The sequence below is a fragment of the Stegostoma tigrinum genome, chromosome 13 (assembly GCF_030684315.1).
Source record: "Stegostoma tigrinum isolate sSteTig4 chromosome 13, sSteTig4.hap1, whole genome shotgun sequence".
Lineage (NCBI taxonomy): Eukaryota > Metazoa > Chordata > Chondrichthyes > Orectolobiformes > Stegostomatidae > Stegostoma > Stegostoma tigrinum.
The window spans coordinates 15,538,035-15,559,733 of NC_081366.1; the positions used below are offsets into that span (position 1 = coordinate 15,538,035).

The following is a 21,699-nucleotide window of genomic DNA, read 5'->3' on the forward strand; positions in this document are numbered from 1 at the left end:
GGAGGCGTCACCCAGCCTGCAACTCTGTTTCGCCAATGTAGAGGAGACAACATTGTGAACAGCGAATAAAGCAGACTAAATTGAGTGAAATACAGGTGAAGCACTTCTTCACCTGAAGATGTGTTTGGGGCCTTGGATGGTGTGGAAGGAGGACGTAAACGGGCAAGCGTTACATCCTGTTTTTGAGGTAACGTTTTGCTATCAGCATTGTTTCCCAGGGGCTCCTTCAATGTTCTGCAGCGCTTGCAGTCGCGATGCTGCCGGGCTGGGAGGCGCTGTTGGCAATCTCTAACCGCGGCGTCCGTGGCACTCACATCCGGTGCGGATGCGACGTGAGACAGTTGGCGATCGGAAATCCAGAGGAAAATAAACAGCGGCATCTCCGCTGGTTCGGCTTTTCTCCCTCTTATCCACCTTCCCGCTCGTAGCAGGAAGATCCGCTCGCTCCCTGCGCCATGGCGGACAGCAGCAATCGATATCAGGCGGTGAGTCTGGTTTCCACCCGGGGAGGGTGGGTCTGCCAGCCCCGAACAGTGTACAGGCGGCCCGGCTGAGGTTGTTTGGGCGACACCGAGGTTTGGTACTTCGCTCTAGGCCTAGAACGCTCTTTAAAATGGATGGGGGCGGGGGAGAGGGCGAAAGCATTCTTCTCCATGCCGTCTTTGCGAGTGGTGGCACCGGATGTAATAAATATCGGTGATCGATAGAAAATAGTAAGAGTTGTCGATCCGGTGCTATTCAGTCGTTTATTTGAAGTAGTGCGTGGCGAAGAGACGGGCCATGGTTGGGGCGGAATTGGCTTTACCGGTTGTTGTGAAATGCAGCATTTGCCGGTTCTGACCACCTTGATCATTGCCAGCGACGGTGTCACATTCTTGTTTTAGCATCTGGATTGGGTTCATGCTGCTCGCCAAAAAAAAACGTAGCCTGCAGGCTTCAAATAAGATTTCACGGTCTCTCGGTCCTGCTCAGAGACCCCGCTTGTCGACAACCTGAGGTGAAAGGTGTGGGGAAGCTGTCAAGATAATGGCAGTGCTGAGAGTGGCAGTTTGAAACAGTCCTGATTAGAATTGCAAACTTTTGTTTAGGAGAGACCCCCCCCCCCCCGCCTTTACTTGAAATTACATTACAAATTGGCACTCCACAGAGTCACAGATCTACTTTGACTATTCTCACAACTATTGGAAGGTCAAATTCCCACGGTCTGCCCCTCAAGGGCACTGCAAGACAATGCAAGTTAATTATTTCAAATACGAAAAAAATTTTTCAAAAAATGCATTGATGTCCAGATAGAACCTATTAAAGGGCCCTAAGTAACACTTGCAGACGTGGTTTCTGCAAAAACGAGGAAAGATTAAGGTCTGTGTGAGGTAACACAGGATATTTAATTTACCAGTGTTATAAATATTCGCCAGTACTATAAATACTTCACAGCTGATCAGATTACCTTTTGAGTGGGGTGAGGCTTAACCTTGATGTAGTGAATGCTCCGCCCCTGTTGTAAAGTAATATTGAAGGAAAGCTCCAGGGATGTTCTCTAACAGTATTAGCTTGTGACAGTAGACACAAGACACCACAGACAAATGAAAACGATCCTGAACCTAATTTAAACTGTAAATATGCTTCTCTACCTAATGATCTATCTGTACGCCTTTCAATGTTGATCTTAAAAGTTATAATGAAATGCAGTGGGATGTTTTAGAATGTTACCTGTTGTAAAATTCAGGATGGCTGAGTTATCCATACAATTTTTAAAAAAATTAATTCCCTCATTTACCAAATAGTTCTAGCAACATAGCTTTATTTATGATTTGGAATTTGCATTTTTAAGGAAAAATAATTTTGTATGCATTTTTAGAAGACAGTGCACAATAATTGACTAGGAGGTGCTGCTAACCAAAGTATATAAAGTTTCTGGATCCTATCTTCAGTAATTGTTGGGACTTGTAAGCCTTACTAAGCATGTTATTTTGTTGTTGAATATAAATAGATACAATTTATGTTGGTTCCAGATATATAATTACTTTTGGACAAAATGCTGTAGCTGGAGAACTTGACAACATGGAACAAAACTGTCCTCTTTTAAAGCATTTTGATTTTAATTGTTCTATTATTGATGTTTGGCTGGGCAGCTGATTAATCCTTAGGAAGAATTCATTCCTAAGAGTTATTCAGGAAGTGTAGAGAAGCAAGACATTGCAGACTATCAGCATGAATACAGAAATAAAAAATTTGTCTCCAGAAGAAAATGGGGAAAGAGTAGCTGCATGATTCATTGAATTAGCTGATTCTGCATCTTTTAAGGCAAGCTTGTGACCAGTTGTGTTACTGTCTGTTGGAAACTGCAGCAGTTAAAAGGCAGGGGTGATCTGGGCATGATTCAGAGCTAAAGAAGAGCTTGCTTCTTTTGTTGAAATCTTCTGGAAATGTATGAATTAGTGTTCTGTGGAAACTCCTGCATATTACTAAAAACAGTAAAATAAGTCATATATATAGTTGTGTTCTCTTTCTTAACCACTTTTGTTCCAATAGAACTGCCTAAAGGTAGATTTGTATCTCTTATCCTTCAACTGAGCAGTTCCCAGAAACATTACTCCATTGAGTATTGGCCATCTGCCTGTTTTATTAGATAATCTGCCATCAAATTGGTTGTTACATATGCAGGAGTACTGTAAGAGATTGTACCTTCCCTTGGGTAGGGAGGTTAACATCTTGTTTAGTCATGTTGTTTTAAAAATAACTTTACACTACCAAATTATTTTACAGAATGTATCTGCTTCTTTGAAACAATTTATTTTATTCCCAGCTGCAGTGAATGCTGACATGAGAAGTTCTCACATTGTGTCAAGTGAGAATTGTTTTGGAATGCATGCCATTGCTTTGAAAGATGAGTCCTACCTTTGAAAGAAGCAATCACTCCCCTTTGCTGAAATCAAAATTGTATAGATGTCATTCGTTAAAAGTCTGCCCTAAATTCCCCTGTGGTAAAGACTGGGAACAAAGTCTAGGCAATCTCTCCTAACCTTTTGTGACTGGGTGCCCATTTTCCTTCTGCTTCTTGTGATGCACCATGACATGTTGTACTAGCATTAAAGACATCAAATTAATGCAAATTCTTTTAGGCAGTCCTTCCATGGTAACGTTCAGAAGAGACTCCACTATATTGACCCAGTGATAATGGTAGAATAGAGTTGAATGGTGAAGTCAATTTGGCTGATGAACCAGCAAAAGTATCCGTTCAGTTCTGAGGAAGGGTTACTGGACCCGAAACATTAACTCTGATTTTTTCTTCACGGATGCAGCCAGACCTGCTGAGCTTTTCCAGCAACTTGTGTTTTTGTTTCTGATTTATAGCATATGCAGTTCTTTTGGTTTTTATCCTTTTGGTCTAATGGTGCTACTAATTTGGATTTGGACTTTCACATTTGCCCTTGGCTGGTTGCCTTGTCCCATGACCAGGCAATTTATCTTGGAGCCAACTTGACGTTAATGAACTCTGCATATCTCACTAATGTCTGCCCCCACCCTTTCACATCTAGAAGAATGTTGTCACTAATCTTTACCAAGCTGGACAAGAATATTGGATACGTGATCCCTAGTTACTTATGAGGGACTGATGATGGATCAACAAAATAGTTTGAGTACTCCTGTCAGTGTATTCCTTGTAACATTTCAAAGAAATTGGAAGGTGTAAGTTTTGATGTATGTGTGAGCACATCACTTCAGTGAACTGTTTTTATATGTAACCTTGTTGTTGAGAACAGATGGCATTGTATTAGCTAATGGTTTGCAGAAGCAGACTGTAATTGGAACAGACAGTATAGTTAAATTGGTTACTGTTTAGATCCAGTTCCTTTCATTACTTGGGAGTGTTGTAAACAGAATATTGATGAGCTGTGTAACGCAAATTTTCTTGGTAGTGCTGATCACGACCTGTCTGGGTAAAGGCAGCTTAGTGTTGTATTGGTCACCAATACATCCTTTGTATTTTATGTCATGGTCTCATTTGTCCAGTAGGCAAAAATTAATTGCTGCATATCAAACTTCTCTTGCGTGTTATCAATCAAGTCATCAGAGGAATATGCTTACCTAAAGGATTTTTTCATTTTGGGCTGTGTGATTGTTTACATTTCCTCATAAAGCATCATCATAACTCCTCAACTCCTGGAGTTTGTCAGACTTTTTCTTGAATTTTGCTGACCTATTTTATGTTGTTTATGTTATTGTCTATCATAAAAGATAGCCTTATGACCATGTAACCATTGCAGTTGTTATAAAAATTCACCTGGTTCACTCCTTCCCTTCTGGAAAGAAATCTGTCAACCTTACCTAGCCTTGTTATGTGTGACTACAGCCCCACAGCAATTTGTTTAACACTTAACTGCTCTCTTAAATGGCCTAGCAACAAATGCTAGGACACATCCCATGTAACAATTTCTTTTGAACGTCCGTTTCCTGCTTGTAGAATTTAATACTATTGGCTGTTTGTTACCAGAATGTGGAACAATTTTCACTATTTTAGAGGTTACAAGTGCAATTTTAATATTGCAGCTTTATTTGGAGTAGTTAATGACCATTTATTCCAGTGTGCTGTCAATTTTCCAAGCATATGTAATGAATAAATAATATGATACAGGCAAATAACATTTTGGGTCATAGATTAGATTAATCTTCTGTATGAGTTATTTTGGGTTGATCTTAATGGCTCTGTAATCCTTACATTAATTGCATAGTAAATGGGCATTTGGAATGACAACTCTTGTATTATTGATTAGATTAGATTCCCTACAGTGTGGAAACAGGCCCCTTGGCCCAGTAACTCCACACTTCCGCTTGGACCATCCCACCCAGGCCCACCCCCCTATAACCCACACACCCCTGAACACTACGGGCAATTTGGCATGGCCAATCCACCTAGCCTGCACATCTTTGGACTGTGGGAGGAAACCTGTGCAGACGCGGGGAGAATGTGCAAACTCAGGAGAGACAGTTGCCAGAGGCTGGATTGAACCCGGGTCCCTGGTGCTGTGAGGCTGCAGTGCTAACCACTGAGCCACCGTGCTGCCCTTGCATTGTGGGCATTCCGTTAAATGAGTAAAAAGTTCAATTATTGGGAAAACAAAACAGAAGTTGCTCGAGAAACTCAGCAGGTCTGGCAGCGTCTGTGCAGAGAAAACAGTTAATGTTTCAAGTTCAGAGATCCTTCTTCAGAACACCAGTAATCAGTGGTAAAGTATATGTAACCTGCAGGTTCCATTGTCACAGTTGAAATGTATCCCAGTGACCCCATGGCCTCTACTTGGAAGAATGAGTGGTAACTTCATGGAGGCATTGTCACCTTCAATGTACACTCCAGATTTCACACTGTCCTGACATAGATATCCGCTTTTTTTTGTACACCAGGTATGTGACATTCTATGGAAGCAATCATCACCATAAGGACAATTGTTTGTTAAAGGTCCAAAATGGCTGTTTCAAGGTAGCCAAGGGATATCAGTAAATGTTGCTCATGAACCAAGAGCCAATGAATGAATTTTTTTCCAGTGAAAACATGAATCTATTCCTAAAAAGGCTCCATTGACTTTATTGGTAGCCAAGTAATATCTGGTTAGTTTCTCTCAGCATGTCTCTCCCAAATTCCCCTATCTCTAGTAAAACCAATGATCACAAGCACCTGAAGTTGCCTGTAACTTGTCTGTTATTCTGAACTTGGGTAGTGATTTACACAGACTGTAGTGTGCAGGATGTCACAACCAAGTCCAAACATGCTTGTGGATGCTGTCCATTCTTTTACTTGGAGCAGAAGTGGCTGCTAAGTGTCTTGTTGATTTTCTCTTCTGTATAGCTTGGGGGTTGACTTTCCACATTGTTGCCTTGGCTAAGATCAAAAATGACAATTAAGGAACACTTCCAAGAACAGTTTCTGCTGGAAACATGTCCAAAATCCCTTAGATTAAATTTGACAAATGATACCTACTGTAGCCAAATTACTGTGGAGTGTGTGACTGTGAGATCCATACAGAGAGGAATGATTGTTCTAGGTTTCTAATCTTATTCCCAAATGATTGAATAGTTTAGTGAGTAATTGAACTGGAAAATCAACAGGTTTGATCCCAACCAGATCAGGACTCGGAATCCTTGATTGAGAGAAGAGAAAAATGAGTCATGTTCGCTGGTATGGGTGACTCTCTGGACATTTTGTTCTCTTGTGAAGAGATCATTGAACCTAACTGATCTCTTCCTTTCTTCCCCACTTAATGTGCAATTTCACATTCATAACATCACCACTCACCTCAATGGAGCTGAGGCTCAGCAATGAGTCAACACGTTCAGCTGTGGAACCAATTTTAAAAAAATGTTTTACTTCCACATAGGTAAAATATCTGAACTGATTAACAGTCTCTGATGTTGCATTTCCTTTTAGGGATATGGAGGAGCCACTTTATTGTCGATAAACTGAGGCTGATATGCCTCTTGTGTGTTAAGATCACATATGAGTAGGGAAGGGAGAAAGCAATGATTCTGTTAAATTATTGCATTGGAGGTTGGAAAAACATGTGAAAACAGACTGGTTATCAAGTATTTTGCATTGTTTCCTGAAATTTGCTTTTAAATAATGTTTCGGATTTAACGGGTTTTAATTTGTCTTTTGTCAATATAGTTGCAGAATGAAGAAGAGGCATTAGAGGTGTCAGAATCTGGGGCTGAGGCTGCTCCTCCACCATACAGCAGTATTGCAGTGGAGAGTGCAGGTATGTAGAACTGTGTACTAACTGGAAGGAAAGTATCCCCTCACTTTGTCACATATTCTGCAGAGATTTTACAGGATGGACATATGTAATAGCTCACCAAATTTTCACTGAGATCTTGAATGATGAGGAGGGGGTGTTGACATTTTGGAAAATATTCAACCGGGGTAAATTGGAAATTTATCAGGAGTCTATCATTTAAACTTGCTTCTTTCTTTGCTTCTTAGCCAATCCAGTCATTTGAAAAGACCAGCTTTCTTCAGGGACTCTGGCTTGCTGAGAGAAGACAGAGGGTGGTAGTTGATGGGAAATGTTCATCCTGGAGACCAGTTACTAGTGGTGTACCGCAAGGGTCAGTGTTGGGTCCACTGCTGTTTGTCATTTTTATAAATGACCTGGATGAGGACTTAGAAGGATGGGTTAGTAAATTTGCAGACGACACTAAGGTCGGTGGAATTGTGGATAGTGACGAAGGATGCTCTAGGTTGCAGAGAGACATAGATAAGCTGCAGAGCTGGGCTGAGAGGTGGCAAATGGAGTTTAATGCAGACTAGTGTGAGGTGATGCACTTTGGTAGGAGTAACCGGAAGGCAAAGTACAGGGAAAATGGTAAGATTCTTAGCAGTGTAGATGAGCAGAGAGATCTCGGTGTCCATGTACACAGATCCTTGAAAGTTGCCACCCAGGCTGACAGGGCTGTTAAGAAGGCATACAGTGTTTTAGCTTTTATTAATAGAGGGATCGAGTTCCGGAACCAAGAGGTTATGGTGAAGCTGTACAAAACTCTGGTGCGGCCACACTTGGAGTATTGCGTACAGTTCTGGTCACCGCATTATAAGAAGGATGTGGAAGCTTTGGAAAGGATGCAGAGGAGATTTACTAGGATGTTGCCTGGTATGGAGGGAAGGTCTTACGAGGAAAGGCTGAGGGACTTGAGGCTGCTTTCATTAGAAAGAAGAAGGTTGAGAGGTGACTTAATTGAAACATATAAAATAATCAGAGGGTTAGATAGGGTGGATAGGGAGAGCCTTTTTCCGAGGATGGTGACGGCGAGCACGAGGGGGCATAGCTTTAAATCGAGGGGCGAAAGATATAGGACAGATGTCAGAGGTGGTTTCTTTACTCAGAGAGTAGTAAGGGAATGGAACGCTTTGCCTGTAACGGTAGTAGGTTTGCCAACTTTAGGTACATTTAAGTCATCATTGGACAAGCATATGGATGTACGTGGAATAGTGTAGGTTAGATGGGCTTGAGATCGGTATGACAGGTCGGCACAACATCGAGGGCCGAAGCGCCTGTACTGTGCTGTTATGTTCTATGTTCTATTTCTAAAAATCCTTGTTCTCAACGAATTGTCCCCTGCTACCCACCCAACATGCTTGCTAGTTAGGAGAGCTGCTTATAATGTCAGTTCGGGTACTGGCTGTCAGTGTTTCAAAATCCACATTACCATCACCTCCCAAAAATTTCATTTTGATCCTGCCATCCCCAATTGCCATACCAAGAACATGCTCATCTGCAGTCTCTATGCCTGTATTTCTTGGAGGTTTCTGTTTGTATTTTACCAGTCACACTTCCTCCTTGGTGCAGCAATGAAACTGCCTCTATCGCAGTAACATCACATCCGCTGTGAATTGACCGTAGTGCAGTAGTCCTCCTTGACCATTCTGTAACTTTTGTTACAGTCGAACGCTACCCAATCGCTCTAACACTTTCTCTCAGTTGTTGATGTACGGAGATTGCCGTCATGTCCAGACCCCCTCATCCAGTCATGACTAGAGATTTTACAGCCATGATTTCTCTTGATTAATTTTTTTCATGTATTCTGGACACCCTGTGTTGATATAACTCACTGTGCTGTTTCTTTTTCCGGTGTTTGAAGAGTATTTTGCTGATTAAATATCAATGTTTGTTGTCAAAGTTGTCATACTGTTTAATTAATTCTTTTTCAGGAAAATAAAAGTTTAATAGCCAATGAAATTTTCTTCTAATATAAAATAGAAAAAAAATTAATCAAGTAATTAAATTTCATGACAGAATGATTATTTTCTTCTCTGGAATCAGCTTCTTTCTGGTGTTACAGACTCCTTAATTTTAGTTTGAAATCTGCTGTACTTTGAAACTATGTAAATACAAGCTGTATTTCTGTTGCAAATCTCTGACTTCTTGTGGAGAATAAAACAATTGAGTCCTTTTCAAATTGAAAAGAAGTAAATACAAACCTCATACTGTAACTGAATTCTGTGGGGTTTTGTGGAGAACCATAAGACATAGAAGTGGAAGTAAGGCCACTCGGCCCGTCAAGTCCACTCCGCCATTTAAATCATGGCTCATGGGCATTTCAACTCCACTTCCCTGCACTCTCCCCGTGGCCCTTCATTCCTTCTGAGATCAAGAATTTGTCGACCTCTGCCTTGAGGGTGCCCAATGTCCCGGCCTCCACTGCACTCCGTGGCAATGAATTCCACAAGCCCACCACTCTCTGGCTGAAGAAATGTCGTCTCATTTCAGTTTTAAATTTACCCCCTCTAATTTTAAGGCTGTGCCCTCGGGTCCTAGTCTCCCCGCCTAACGGAAACAACTTCCTAGTGTCCACCCCTTCTAAGCCATACATTATCTTGTAAGTTTCTAATAGATCTCCCCTCAACCTTCTAAACTCTAATGAGTACAATCCCAGGATCCTTAGCCATTCATCATACTTTAAATCTACCATTCCAGGGATCATCTGTGTGAATCTCCGCTAGACATGCCCCAGGGCTAGTATGTCCTTCCTGAAGTGTGGAGCCCAAAATTGGACACAGTACTCTAACTGGGGCCTAACTAAAGCTTTATTAAGCCTCAGAAGCACGTTGCTGCTTTTATATTCCAACCCTCTTGAGACAAAGTAGGTGGAGTGCCTCATGAGTACATAAGGTGAGTAAGTTTATGTGCAAATTACATAGATTTTCAGGATGTGGAGGTGCTGGTGTTGGACTGAGGTGGACAAGGTCAGAAATCCTGCGACACCGGGTTATAGTCCAACAGTTTTATTTGAAAACGCAAGCTTTCAGAGCCTCACTCCTTCTCCACGTGTTAGTAAGAGAGGTAGTATCATATGCAGAATTTATAGGTAAACTATCAAAAGGGTCGCACCACTGATGAGGATGTATTAAACAAATCTAAGATGCTGTTAATCGAGATGGAAGTGTTTGGAATCTGCTCTCTGAGGATTTTTGGTGATTTTGTGGCAATGAATTCCACAGATACCCACACCTGGCTGAAGAACTTCCTCCATCTCCTAAAGGGTCATCCCTTCATTCTGAAATTGTGCCGTTGGGTCCTAGGCTCTGCTACCTTTAGAATCATCTCCATATGCACTCTCTCCAGACCTTTCAATATGCTGTAAGTTTCAATCAGGTCCCCATCATCTTTCTAAACTCCATCGAGTACAAACCCAGAGCCCTCAACAGCTCCTTATATCACAAGCCCTTCATTCTTACAAAGTTCCTCTGGACCCCCTCCAAGGCCAGCATGCCCTCCCTTAGGTACAGGGCCCAAAACTGGTCGCCGTATTAAGCTAACAATTGAGTCATTAATAATATCTGTTCTGCTCCATCATCATTCAGATATAGAGTAATGCTTGTAATAGATGATCAATCAGTCTTATTAATTTGTGGCTTTGCATGCTTCAGTTGTACTCAATATTGTACTCCACTTAATTAACCTCGGCTTTTATTTTTAAATTGATCACAATGTGCTTTGCAGATTTGTGTTCTGTGTTGAATTTTATTTTTCAGAGGTCAGACTGTTAGCATGAACTGTACTGCAAATTGATTTTTTTCAAGCAACATCTGTCAACAAAAGTTTTAATATTAATCTTGCTTCATATTTTCCATTTGCAAGTATACTATATTTGCCATTCTTTAGTCCTGCAAAAACATCCTTGAGACAAACAAAACTAGCCATTGTAATCAGCGCGTCTGTGTTTTCCACTTAGCAACTCTATCCAGTAACTTCTTGAGTATATGGATCCAGAACATTAAAGCTCATTATCCCCTCTTCCAAACTGTTGCAGCTCGGTGCTCGTGCTACCAGCATTTCAAAACATGTTGTCAAATTAATAATTAAGATCTCTGTGAAATAGAAATTGTGACATAACTAGACTTGATAAATAAAAAGTTGTGCAACTGGAATATGCTTTTGAGTTCCTTGAGAAGACTTTGTTTATAATTTTTGTTCAAAGGGGGCTTTGAGGCTTAGCAATGAGATTTGTATTTTAAATTTGCCTTCAATATACTTTGTTTGCATGAAGGTTGTTGCAGCCTCATAGAATTGTGTACTCTTCTGTAATTGCACACAATAATGTCAGTAATTTAACTTTATATAATGGCACCTTCCTGGCAGCCATTATATGAACAAAATTTATTAGAATTGAAATGTTAGTGAAAATATTTGCACATCACCTATTCTGAACAATTAGAGGTGGCAATGTAATTTATATATTTAGCTTTCTTTCCCATCAGTAGGGCTCTTTATACTCGAATTGATGTAGTAAGGGGAAAATGAAGATAACCTTCAGTGCATTTTTGCAGTGAATATTATATGAGATTAATGTTACTGGTAAGAGATTGTGGTTTTGGAAACCAGCAACATTTTACATGAATTTCAGGCCAAACAACTACTCTGCTACACAAATGGCATGATGTCAAGCTGAGAATTATTTGCATAATAACTTTGCTGCGCCTCTCGGTTAGTAGTTGGAACAATGTGTCATCTCACTAAAGTTTAGAAAGACAATTTTGATTATTTCTACAACAATTCAGTCCCAACATAAAGGGAGTTCCATGGAGCTATTAATTAACATGACCCTTCATCAAAAGTGTTTTACTGCTCTGCACTGAATAAAGAATGGTAACTATTTTCTTTAACTTATATGGAGACAGTATCCTGTACTTGAAGTAATTTTAAATGTTCTGCATTAAAGATATGGTGTGTGTGCAAAAGTTTATTTAGGATCTTATTGTATATACATGGCAATTACCAATGAACTATTGCTGAAATGTTTTCATTCCATGTGTTGTTTTGCAAGTTTTTTTATTCCCCTCTTATAGTGAAGTCTTAATCAATTCCCTTCTCGTCCAAGCTCTTTGCACATCCTGCACGCCTCTAGAATAACTTGTGTTATCAAATAGATGATTACTTGAAGATCATGCCACATTTATGGTTAATCCAAGCAAAATGCTGTAATTGTAAGTGTTCCAAAATAAATAATTCAGTTTTTAAATCCTGTTTCTCTTCTCTCTCGAAGTCTGTGACGCAAGCTGGACTCAATTCCATGTTTACTGCAGCCTTCCAGTATTTTAGTCAAATGGCGATTCACTGAGTCAAGACAGCAAAAGCCAACAGTCATTCAGCAAAGTGTTGCAGGCCAAGCCCAAATCTCTCTAAACATCAGGAGACATGCGTTGTGCTAAACTACTGACTATGTTGATGAGTGGTGTGATTTGTTCAGATTTACTTTCTACTTACTGCAAAGCTTTGTTATGCCGAGACCTTTTCTCATTTTCTTATTGCTTGGATATGATCATGAATTTAACTCAAGGCAGTTTGAATAATTTTGTACCACACTGGCACTGTACTTACCTACTGATCTATCGGTAAACCTGTAGAAATGTTGATTTTTTTTGAACAAACTGGAAGGAATAGTAATTTGTTGTGACATGTCCTTTTAAAACTGGGACCTATTAGAGCTCTAGCAGAATTGAAATAGGGGTTTCATTGTAAATTAAGTGGTTATGGTCCAGTTTGTTTCTTTGGCTTGAGTGTTTTGACTCTCACCAAACTTTGGCAGATCATCAAAACCTATGTTTTCAAATAACTTCTCTTAGGACCTTATTGGCTCAGAATATTTATGGAACATTTTATGAATAGTTTAGGCTATGTTAGTATAGTGGTTATATTACTGGACTAATAAATGTCAGACTTGGAAGAATAATCCAAAAATGAGTGTTCCAACACCGCAGTGGCAGTTTTGAATATTTGAACTGAGTTTAAATAGAATTCTGACAATAAAAGGCCATGAGTAAAAATAGATATGATACTGGTAGATTGCCATAAAAAGGCACTGGTTTGTTTATTCTTTTGAGGGAAGGAAACCTCAGTTGTGGTTTGCATGTGACTCTTGTCCTATTCCATTATGATTTATTTCTCAGTGTTGTCTGGCTGATACTTAGCAGTTTGATACAACTGCAAAGAAGATCCACAATGACTGGGTCACTAGAGAAGACCAGTTAAAGCAGGCTTGGCCAGTGACATTTGTAACCAAATAATAATTGAAAAATGTGTCAGTTCAAAAATGTTTCGACAAAACTTAGCACTGGCTGCAATTTTCAATCTAACTTGAACTTAGTTACGATCCCGGCAATGTTTAACCTGTTATAGTATATAACATGGACAAAAGAAATTAGTGAGGGCACATTCTTTGGTTACCAACAAAATTAAACTGTTGAAAGCTGTCTGCATCAAAGACAGAGAGAAGTTGTAATTTTATCTTGATAATGAAGAGAAGTCTGTTAAAGAGGCTAGTTTGGTTTAAGAGTGACAGAAAATTTGTATAGGATCATTAAATATTTACAATACGAAGGCCGTTTGGCTTATTATACCTAAGTCAATTTTCTGAGGGAGCTACCCAGCTAATCCTACTGCCTTGTTTTCTTCCTGCGGTCAGTGGGCAAATTGTTTGTGTTTAGGATCATTATCAAGTTCTCTTCTGAAAGCAAAAAACGGAATCTACCTCAGCAACAGTCCCCTTGAGTGTTTTCTCTGCCCTAAACGTACACTGTGAAAATAACTTTCATGGTGTCATTACTTCTTTGGCCAGGTGCCATAGGTGAATATTGTCTGGTTTTCAATCCTTCCACCAGTAGGAATAGTTTGTACCCATTTACTCTATTCAGACACGTGTGGTTTTGAACATCTGTACCAAATCTCCTTTTCCTTCTCAGTGGAGAACAGCACCAACTATGCCAAGGTGTAACTTGATTCTCTCATCCCAGTAATTCTGGTAATTCTTTTCCATGTCCTCTGCAGCATCCTATTATCTTTCCTAAATTGTGGTTCCCAGAATTGGATACTCCTCTCCAGTTGAGGCCAAAACATGTTTCTACCAATTCACCATAACTTCCATGCTTTTGTACTCTCTGCCTTTATTTATAAAGTTGAGCTTTTGACCAGTAATTTAAAGATCTTGTACACCTTAGCAGCTTTCTCAACATGTCCTGCTGCATTCAATAATTTATGCAAGTAAACCCCAGGTTTCTCTGTGCTTGCCTCCTTGGAATTGTATCCTTTACTTTGCATTGCTTCTTCCCTTCCTGCTTAGGAACGTTTCACCATAAATTTCATTTGCTCTGTGTCTTCTTTCCTCAAGCTGGTTTATGACATCTTAAAGTCTGTGTCTGTCCTCTTTGTTTCATAATTTTTTTTGTCACCTCCAAAGTTTGAAATAATAGACTTGGATATGTAGGGTATGTAGATTACATTAAACAGTGATCCTAATTCAGGCCGCTGGGGACTCCAGTAGACCTTCTTCCAGATTTTTAATGGTCGCTCAGCGAATTCCGTATACCTGTTGCCACTGTCCTATGTATTCCATTTATAACATTACTCAAACCAAGATAACAGATTAGTTCCTGAATATAAAACATTGGAAAAATAGGAATTATTTAAAGGCAATGAAAATGATCATTCTCAAGTTTTATGTTTGCTTTCAAATACAGGTTAAACTTGGGTCAACTGTGCATGAAACTGAAAACTTATTTCTGTGAGGGGCAAGATTTTAAAGAGTGAGTTTGGTAACTTGGTCTTTGAATAAATTGAGAGAAGCAATGCTGATTTTATTTTTATGTAATACATATGGCAGAAAACCTCATGGATAATGAATACGCCAAGATGTTTGACTGAGCTCTTGAGCATTTACTTAAAGATTTTTATGGCTGCTATATTTAGTCATGAGACACGGGAGAAGAATGAACCATTACATGTTACAAATGGCCAGCATCATTTTAAAAATGTATAGAAGGCATAAGTATGATAAATTTCAAATAAAAACTTAACGTACATAGCATCTGAGATCGAGAAATTGCTATCTGCGACCCCCTGTTGAGTTAGATCTCAATCAGATCCCTCTTACTCTGATTGTAGATGTTTCTTATTTGAGTGCAAACTGTTTTTCACAATTTTTTATGCATTTTGCTTTCCCACTTCATATTTACCTCCAAGTTTTCGACACCTTGTCAATTTAGTTTCAATCTTTGTGAGATAGTTTAAGGTTTTAAAAAAAAGTTATGGCCCTAGCCACAAATAAGAAGGAAGAACAATTCAAGAGTCTGCTTTCCACTTATTGTGTTTTGTTTTTGTTCACTTGTTCACTTGTTCTTTAGTGCACGATGATATTGGAAAAATGATGAAAATGAGATAATTGTATTTGGATGAATGCATCGTGCAGAGAATTTTCTTTAAAACTTATACACTGAAAGAAAGCTAAGACAGTATTGCAGACTTGAATGATTAGGTTACGCTGGCTTCAACAAGATTCGTTGGCTGAAGTCTGTGGGTAGTATTCTGCAACTCTATGCAATTGAAGTTTGCAGATTTAATGATGCCTAAAAATGCATTTTGGTTCTGTAGCTAGCGAGGGAGAACAAAACAACTGTACATCAAGCAAAAGCATGTGATATATCTGGATTTTATGTACCTTAGGCATAATCTCTCTTTGAGTGCTGTGTGAAAGATGAAGTCACAACATTCTAGCCCTGATCTAAATATGTAGCTGTGGCAGAAATTAAATAACGTAAGTATGAGTAATATGTGACATAATAGTTGAGCAGTATATAGTGCTTGATGACTTTGGCCCTTAATGGTATCAATATCATAGGTTTAAAGAAATGAGATTCTGCAAACAAAATTTAGTGAAATAAGAAAGAAACTAACAAATCTGAGCTCAGTTAGTAATTTCAACATTAATCCTGAATCTCACATTAGTGTGTGTAGGAGTAGGAGGATTATGTAGATGAATGTGTAACTGGAGAAATCATGCACGAGGAAGTGCTTGAGATTCTTGAGGAATTGGAAGTGGCTCTAGGAGAGATGAAACATGTACAGGTTTCAAAATGCAGATGTGTTGCAATAGCAGCCACCTGGGGTAGATGCCCTTTGGGGGCATTTTCCTCATGATTCTGGGGAGGCTTAGACTAAATTGGGAGGGTGGGGTGAAAACGTGGAGTTAAAAATAGAGTGGGAGAACAAGACACACAAAGAATTTGAAAAACAGAGAGCACTAGAAAATAAAACACCTAAGGTCGGAGTAAGAGGGAATTTGGTAAGTTCTAAAGTAGGTGTTTGACATGAGTCTGTGCTGGAGGCTGTAGCATTGTCAAGCCGGTTCCATAACTTACCTAGTAACCATTCATATGCAGTTGTCAGCAGGAACCCCTGCTAATGATGAGGCATGTTACTGGTCTTTATTCTATGGTTAATATAACACCCCTGTGATCCAGTAATAGAGCACAGTCCAGACTCTTACTGGCATGTACAACTCAGCCATTAGCCACCTTTAGCATTGAGCTTCAGGATCAGCTATGATGTAGATGTTATCAGGACATCAGGATGACAGGACCAAGCATAACTATACCTCATGATATTTGGTAGTCTGCTCATTGACCTATTTGGTTGTTGGCCTTTAAAAAGAAGGGTTAATTGTACACTTTCTGAACCTTTGGTCATGCCTGGGAAGGATCTAGTTACTATTGACATCGGTCTGCTGAAAATGTGCACAATTAACGTCTATAAGATTAGATCACTTGGCAGCACAATTAAACTTTAAAAGAAAAATGTCTGATTTTTAGGTGATTTGAGAAATGACTTAACCGTGACATCAAGAACGTGACCCTGTGACTAAGATGGACTGGCAGTTTTAGTTCCGTGTCACAACGGTGTGTGGTTTGGAGGAGATTTTGAAGATATGTTCCCATCTGTAACCTGCCCTTCCATTCAGGGTGATTGAGGCATTGGGTTTGGAAAGTGCTGTCGAAGGATCTTTTGAGTTGCTGCCACAGTATACTGTCAATCATGTGGACGGTTCTGATTGCATGATTTCAAACTTGTATTCCAGGGCAGGATTGACTGCCACGAGGGGTCATAGTTTTAAGGTGTTCGGAGGAGGGTATAGAGGAGACATGAGAGGGAGGTTCTTCACCCAGAGAGTTGTGAGCGCATGGAATACTTTGCCAGTGGTAGTCATGGAAGCAGAGTCATTAGTGACATTTAAGCGACTGCAGGACATGCACATGGACAGCAGTGAATTGAGGGGAATGTAGGTTAGGTTATTTTATTTTTGGATTAGATTTGATCCCATAGCACAACGTCGTGGGCCGAAGCACCTGTACTGTGCAGTACTTTTCTATGTTCTATGTTCTATGTTAGAGCTGTGATTATCCAAGCAAGGATAATGTATTCTGTCACAATCATGAATTGAGATTTATAAATGATGCACAGGCTTTAGTAAGTAAGGAGATGAGTTCTTTGCTGTAATGTTTGGCATCTTTCTGTGGCTAGCCCAGTTCACTTTGTAGTGAATAGTAATTACTCCCCAAAATGCTGAGACGAAGATGTGTAATGTTTTATTATAAATTGGTAATTTAGATTTAAAAGTAGAGCCAATGGGTTTTTGATTACAATTCTGTGAAAGTAACTTTGTTTCAGTGGTCAAATTCGCTTTTGGAGATGGCTGTTGCCAAGCACCTGTGCAGTGCAAATGTTATTTGCTATTTATCAACCCAAGTCTGAGTATTGTCCAGCTCATATGAATGTGGGCTGTTTCAAGATATGAGGAGTTGAAGATGGGACTGAATATTGCACAATCATCAGTGACTCATCACACTTCAAACTTTAAGATGGAAGTAAGGTCATTGAAGAAGTTGATGGTGATTGAGCCTGGGATATTATCCTGAAGAACTCTTGTAGTGATGTCCTGAGACTTAATGAATTGATCACCAACAATCATAAGCATCTTCCCTTGTGCTTACTTTGAATGCAGCCAGTGGGGAATATTCCCTAAATTCCCATTGGCGGCAGTTTTGCTAAGGCTCCTGTTTCCAGACTTGGCCAAATGTTGCCACTTCTGCATCTGTCACCTCTTGAGTTTGCTCTTTTGTGCATGTTTGGACCAATGCTGAAGCTATCAAGGACAGACTAGGGGGATGATAATTAGCCAAGTTGGATTGTCCTGCTTTTTGTGGTACAGGACATATCTGAGCAATTTTCCCAGGCAATTTGTGTGATCTTCATGGCAGTATTTAAGGAAGATTTTTTCCCCCTAAATTGTTGGACTTGGGTATCCTATTTCCTTGGAAGAGACATAAAATAATAATAAAAACTTGGAATGCTAAAAAAGCAGAAATTGCTGGAGAAACTCAGCAGGTCTGGCCTCATCTCTGGACAGAAAGCAGAGTCATGTTTCAGGTCCATTGATCTTCCTCCCAAGTTTCTCTAGCAATTTCTGTTTTTGTTGCCTAAAATAACAGTGAGTCTTTCAGTCTATCATAGAGAATCATGATGTGTCTGTGATTCCAAACAGTATAAAAGTATCAAATTTCCTGAAAATCCAGATTCCAAATTAACACCTAAAGTCATTACCATTTCAGAAAGGATAAGGCAAAATATGTTAAAACAAACGAATGTAAAAACTGTGAATTTGTGTTCAATTCATTTTCTTTGTTGATTCCTTCTATGCATTTGAAAGCAACATAGTCTAGAAAACCACAAAAATGAGTCACTGCTGACTTACGTAACACAAAATTTGCACTGTTTGAGTACTGCGATATGTGGGTAGAAAAGGAGAGGGAAGGATTACAGGTCAAGTTGTGTACTTCATTAAATTTTTGCTGCTGTGCATACGTGATATGTTAGCTCCTACTTAGTGTTTCCATGTGCTGAAATTGAGTTTTTATGGCAAAGGAGAAGGAGCTCTTGCTATCCCCTTGCAAACATTGTACTTCATCTGGCCAGTGGCGAGAACTTGATTACTTGTTATGACCTTGTTACATTCTAAGGTAATGTTCAGAGTAACTTACACCCAGGTATGTATCTTCATAAAGCTGTTATGGTCATGTACAGATAAATTGGGCCAAATAGCCTCCTTCGGTGCTGTAAATGTTTGTATGTTTCCATGTTAGAAAATACCATTGACTAGATGCATATCCCTTTTGTTTTGGACACAGAAGATAGAACATAGAACATTACAGCGCAACACAGGCCCTTCGGCCCTCGATGTTGCGCCAACCAGTGAAACCAATCTGAAGCCCATCTAACCTACACTATTCCATTATCGTCCATATGTTTATCCAATGACCATTTAAATGCCCTTAAAGTTGGCGAGTCTACAACTGTTGCAGGCAGGGCATTCCAACCCCTTATTACTCTGAGTAAAGAACCTACCTCTGAAATCTGTCTTATATCGATCACCCCTCAGTTTAAAGCTATGTCTGTTCGTGCTAGCCATCACCATCCGAGGAAAAAGGCTGTCACTGTCCACCCTATCTAATCCTCTGATCATCTTGTATGTCTCTATTAAGTCGCCTCTTATCCTTCTCTTTAACGAAAACAGCCCCAAGTCCCTCAGCCTATCCTCATAAGACCTTTCCTCCATACCAGGCAACATCCTGGTAAATCTCCTCTGCACCCTTTCCAATGCTTCCACAACCTTCCTATAATGCAGCAACCAGAACTGTGCGCAGTACTCCAAGTGGGGCCGCACCAGAGTTTTGTACAGCTGCAATATGACCTCATGGCTCCGAAACTCAATCCCTCTACCAATAAAACCTCACACACCGTACGTCGTCTTAACAACCCTATCAACCTGGGTGGCAACTTTCAGGGATCTATGCACATTGACACCGAGACCCCTCTGCTTATCCACACTACCAAGAATCTTGCCATTAGCCCAGTACTCTGTATTCCTGTTACTCCTTCCAAAGTGAATCACCTTACACTTTTCCACATTAAACTCCATTTGCCACCTCTCAACCTATCTCTGCAGCTTATCTATGTCCCTCTGTAAGCTGCAGCATCCTTCCGCACTATCTACAACTCCACCAACTTTAGTGTCATCCACAAATTTACTAACCTATCCTTCTGCGCCCTCAACCAGGTTATTTATAAAAATGACAAACATCAGTGGCCCCAAAACAGATCCTTGCAGTACACCACTAGTAACTGAACTCCAGGATGAACATGTCCCATCAACCATTGCCCTCTGTCTTCTTACAGCTAGCCAATTTCTGATCCGCTAAATCACCCTCTGTCCCATGCCTCCATATTTTCTGCAGTAGCCTACCATGGGGAACCTTATCAAATGCTTTACTGAAATCCATATACACCACATCAACTGCTTTACCCTCAGCCACCTGTTTGGTCACCTCAAAGAACTCAAGAAGGTTTGTGAGGCACGACCTACCCCTCTCAAAACTGTGTTGACTCTCCCTAATCAAATTATTCCTTGCTAGGTGATAATGAATCCTATCTCTTATATAATCCTCTCCAACATTTTACCCACAATCGAAGTAAGGCTCACTGGTCTATAATTACCAGGGTTGTCTCTACTCCACTTCTTGAACAAAGGGACAGCATTTGCTATCCTCCAGTCTTATGGCACTATTTCTATAGACAATGACGACATAAAGATCAAAGCCAAAGGCTCTGCAGTCTCCTTGTTAGCTTCCCAGAGAATCCTAGGATAAATTCCATCCAGCCCAGGGGACTTATCTATTTTCACACTTTGCAGAATTGCGAACACCTTCTCCTTATGAACCTCAATCCTGTCTAGTCTAATAGCCTGTAGCTCCGTATCCTCCTCGACAACATTGTCTTTTTCCTGTGTGAATACTGACGAAAAATATTCATTTTGCGCCCCTCCTATCTCTTAGGATTCCACGCACAACTTCCCATTACTGTCCTTGACTGGCCCTAATCTTTCTCTAGTCATTCTTTTGTTCCTGACATACCTATAGAAAGCTTTAGAGTTTTCCTTGATCCTACTTGCCAAAGACTTCTCGTGTCCCATTCCTGGCTCTTCTTGGCTCTCTCTTTAAGCCCTTCCTGGCTAACTTGTAACTCTCAAGTGCCCGAACTGAGCCTTCATGCCTCATCTTTACATAAGCCTCCTCCTTCCTCTTGACAAGAGATTTAACTTCTTTAGTAAACCACAGTTCCCTTGCTCATCCACTTCCTCCCTGCCCAACAGGTGCATACTTATCAAGGACACACAGTAGCTGTTCCTTGAACAAGTTCCACATTTCACTTGTGCCCAGCGCCTGCAGTTTCCTTCTCCATCCTGTGCATCCTAAATCTTGCCTAATCGCCTTTCCCCCAGCTATAACTCTTACCTTGCGTTGTACACCTATACCTTTTCATTGCCAAAGTAAACATAACCGAATTGTGGTCACTATCACCAAAATGCTCACCTATCTCCATTTCTAACACCTGGCCTGGTTCATTACCCAGTACAAAATCCAATGTGGTCTCGCCTCTTGTTGGCCGATCTACATACTGTGTCAGGAAACCCTCCTGCACACATTGGACAAAAATTGACCCATCTAAAGTACTTGAACGAGAGTGTTTCCAGTCGATATTTGGAAAGTTAAAGTCCCCCATAATAACTACCCTGTTACTTTCGCTCCTATCCAGAATCATCTTTGCAATCCTTCCCTCTATATCACTGGAATTTTTCAGAGGCCTGTAGAAGACGCCCAACAAGGTGGCCTCTTCTTTCCTGTTTCTAACCTCAGCCCATACTACCTCAGTAGACGAATCCTCAACAAACGTCCTTTCTGCCACCGTAATACTGCCCTTGACTGACAGTGCCACATCTCCCCCTCTTTTACCACCTTCCCTGATATAACTGAAACATCTAAAA

At 40.2% G+C, this 21,699-nt stretch overlaps 1 protein-coding gene across 2 annotated transcripts in view; it reads left to right on the top strand.

Annotated features, from left to right (window-relative positions):
• The first annotated feature begins 288 nt into the window (after positions 1-288).
• Positions 289-21,699, top strand: part of LOC125458274 (NEDD4 family-interacting protein 1) — a 45,393-nt gene continuing 23,982 nt past the window's right edge. Inside the window, exons 1-2 of one of the 2 annotated variants that reach the window (XM_048543420.2) lie at positions 289-485; positions 6,662-6,752. In XM_048543420.2, coding sequence (XP_048399377.1) covers positions 456-485; positions 6,662-6,752 — 121 coding nt within the window. In that variant the 5' untranslated portion in view covers positions 289-455. The remainder of the gene's footprint in view (positions 486-6,661; positions 6,753-21,699) is intronic. The other variant, XM_048543419.2, reaches the window with a different exon arrangement.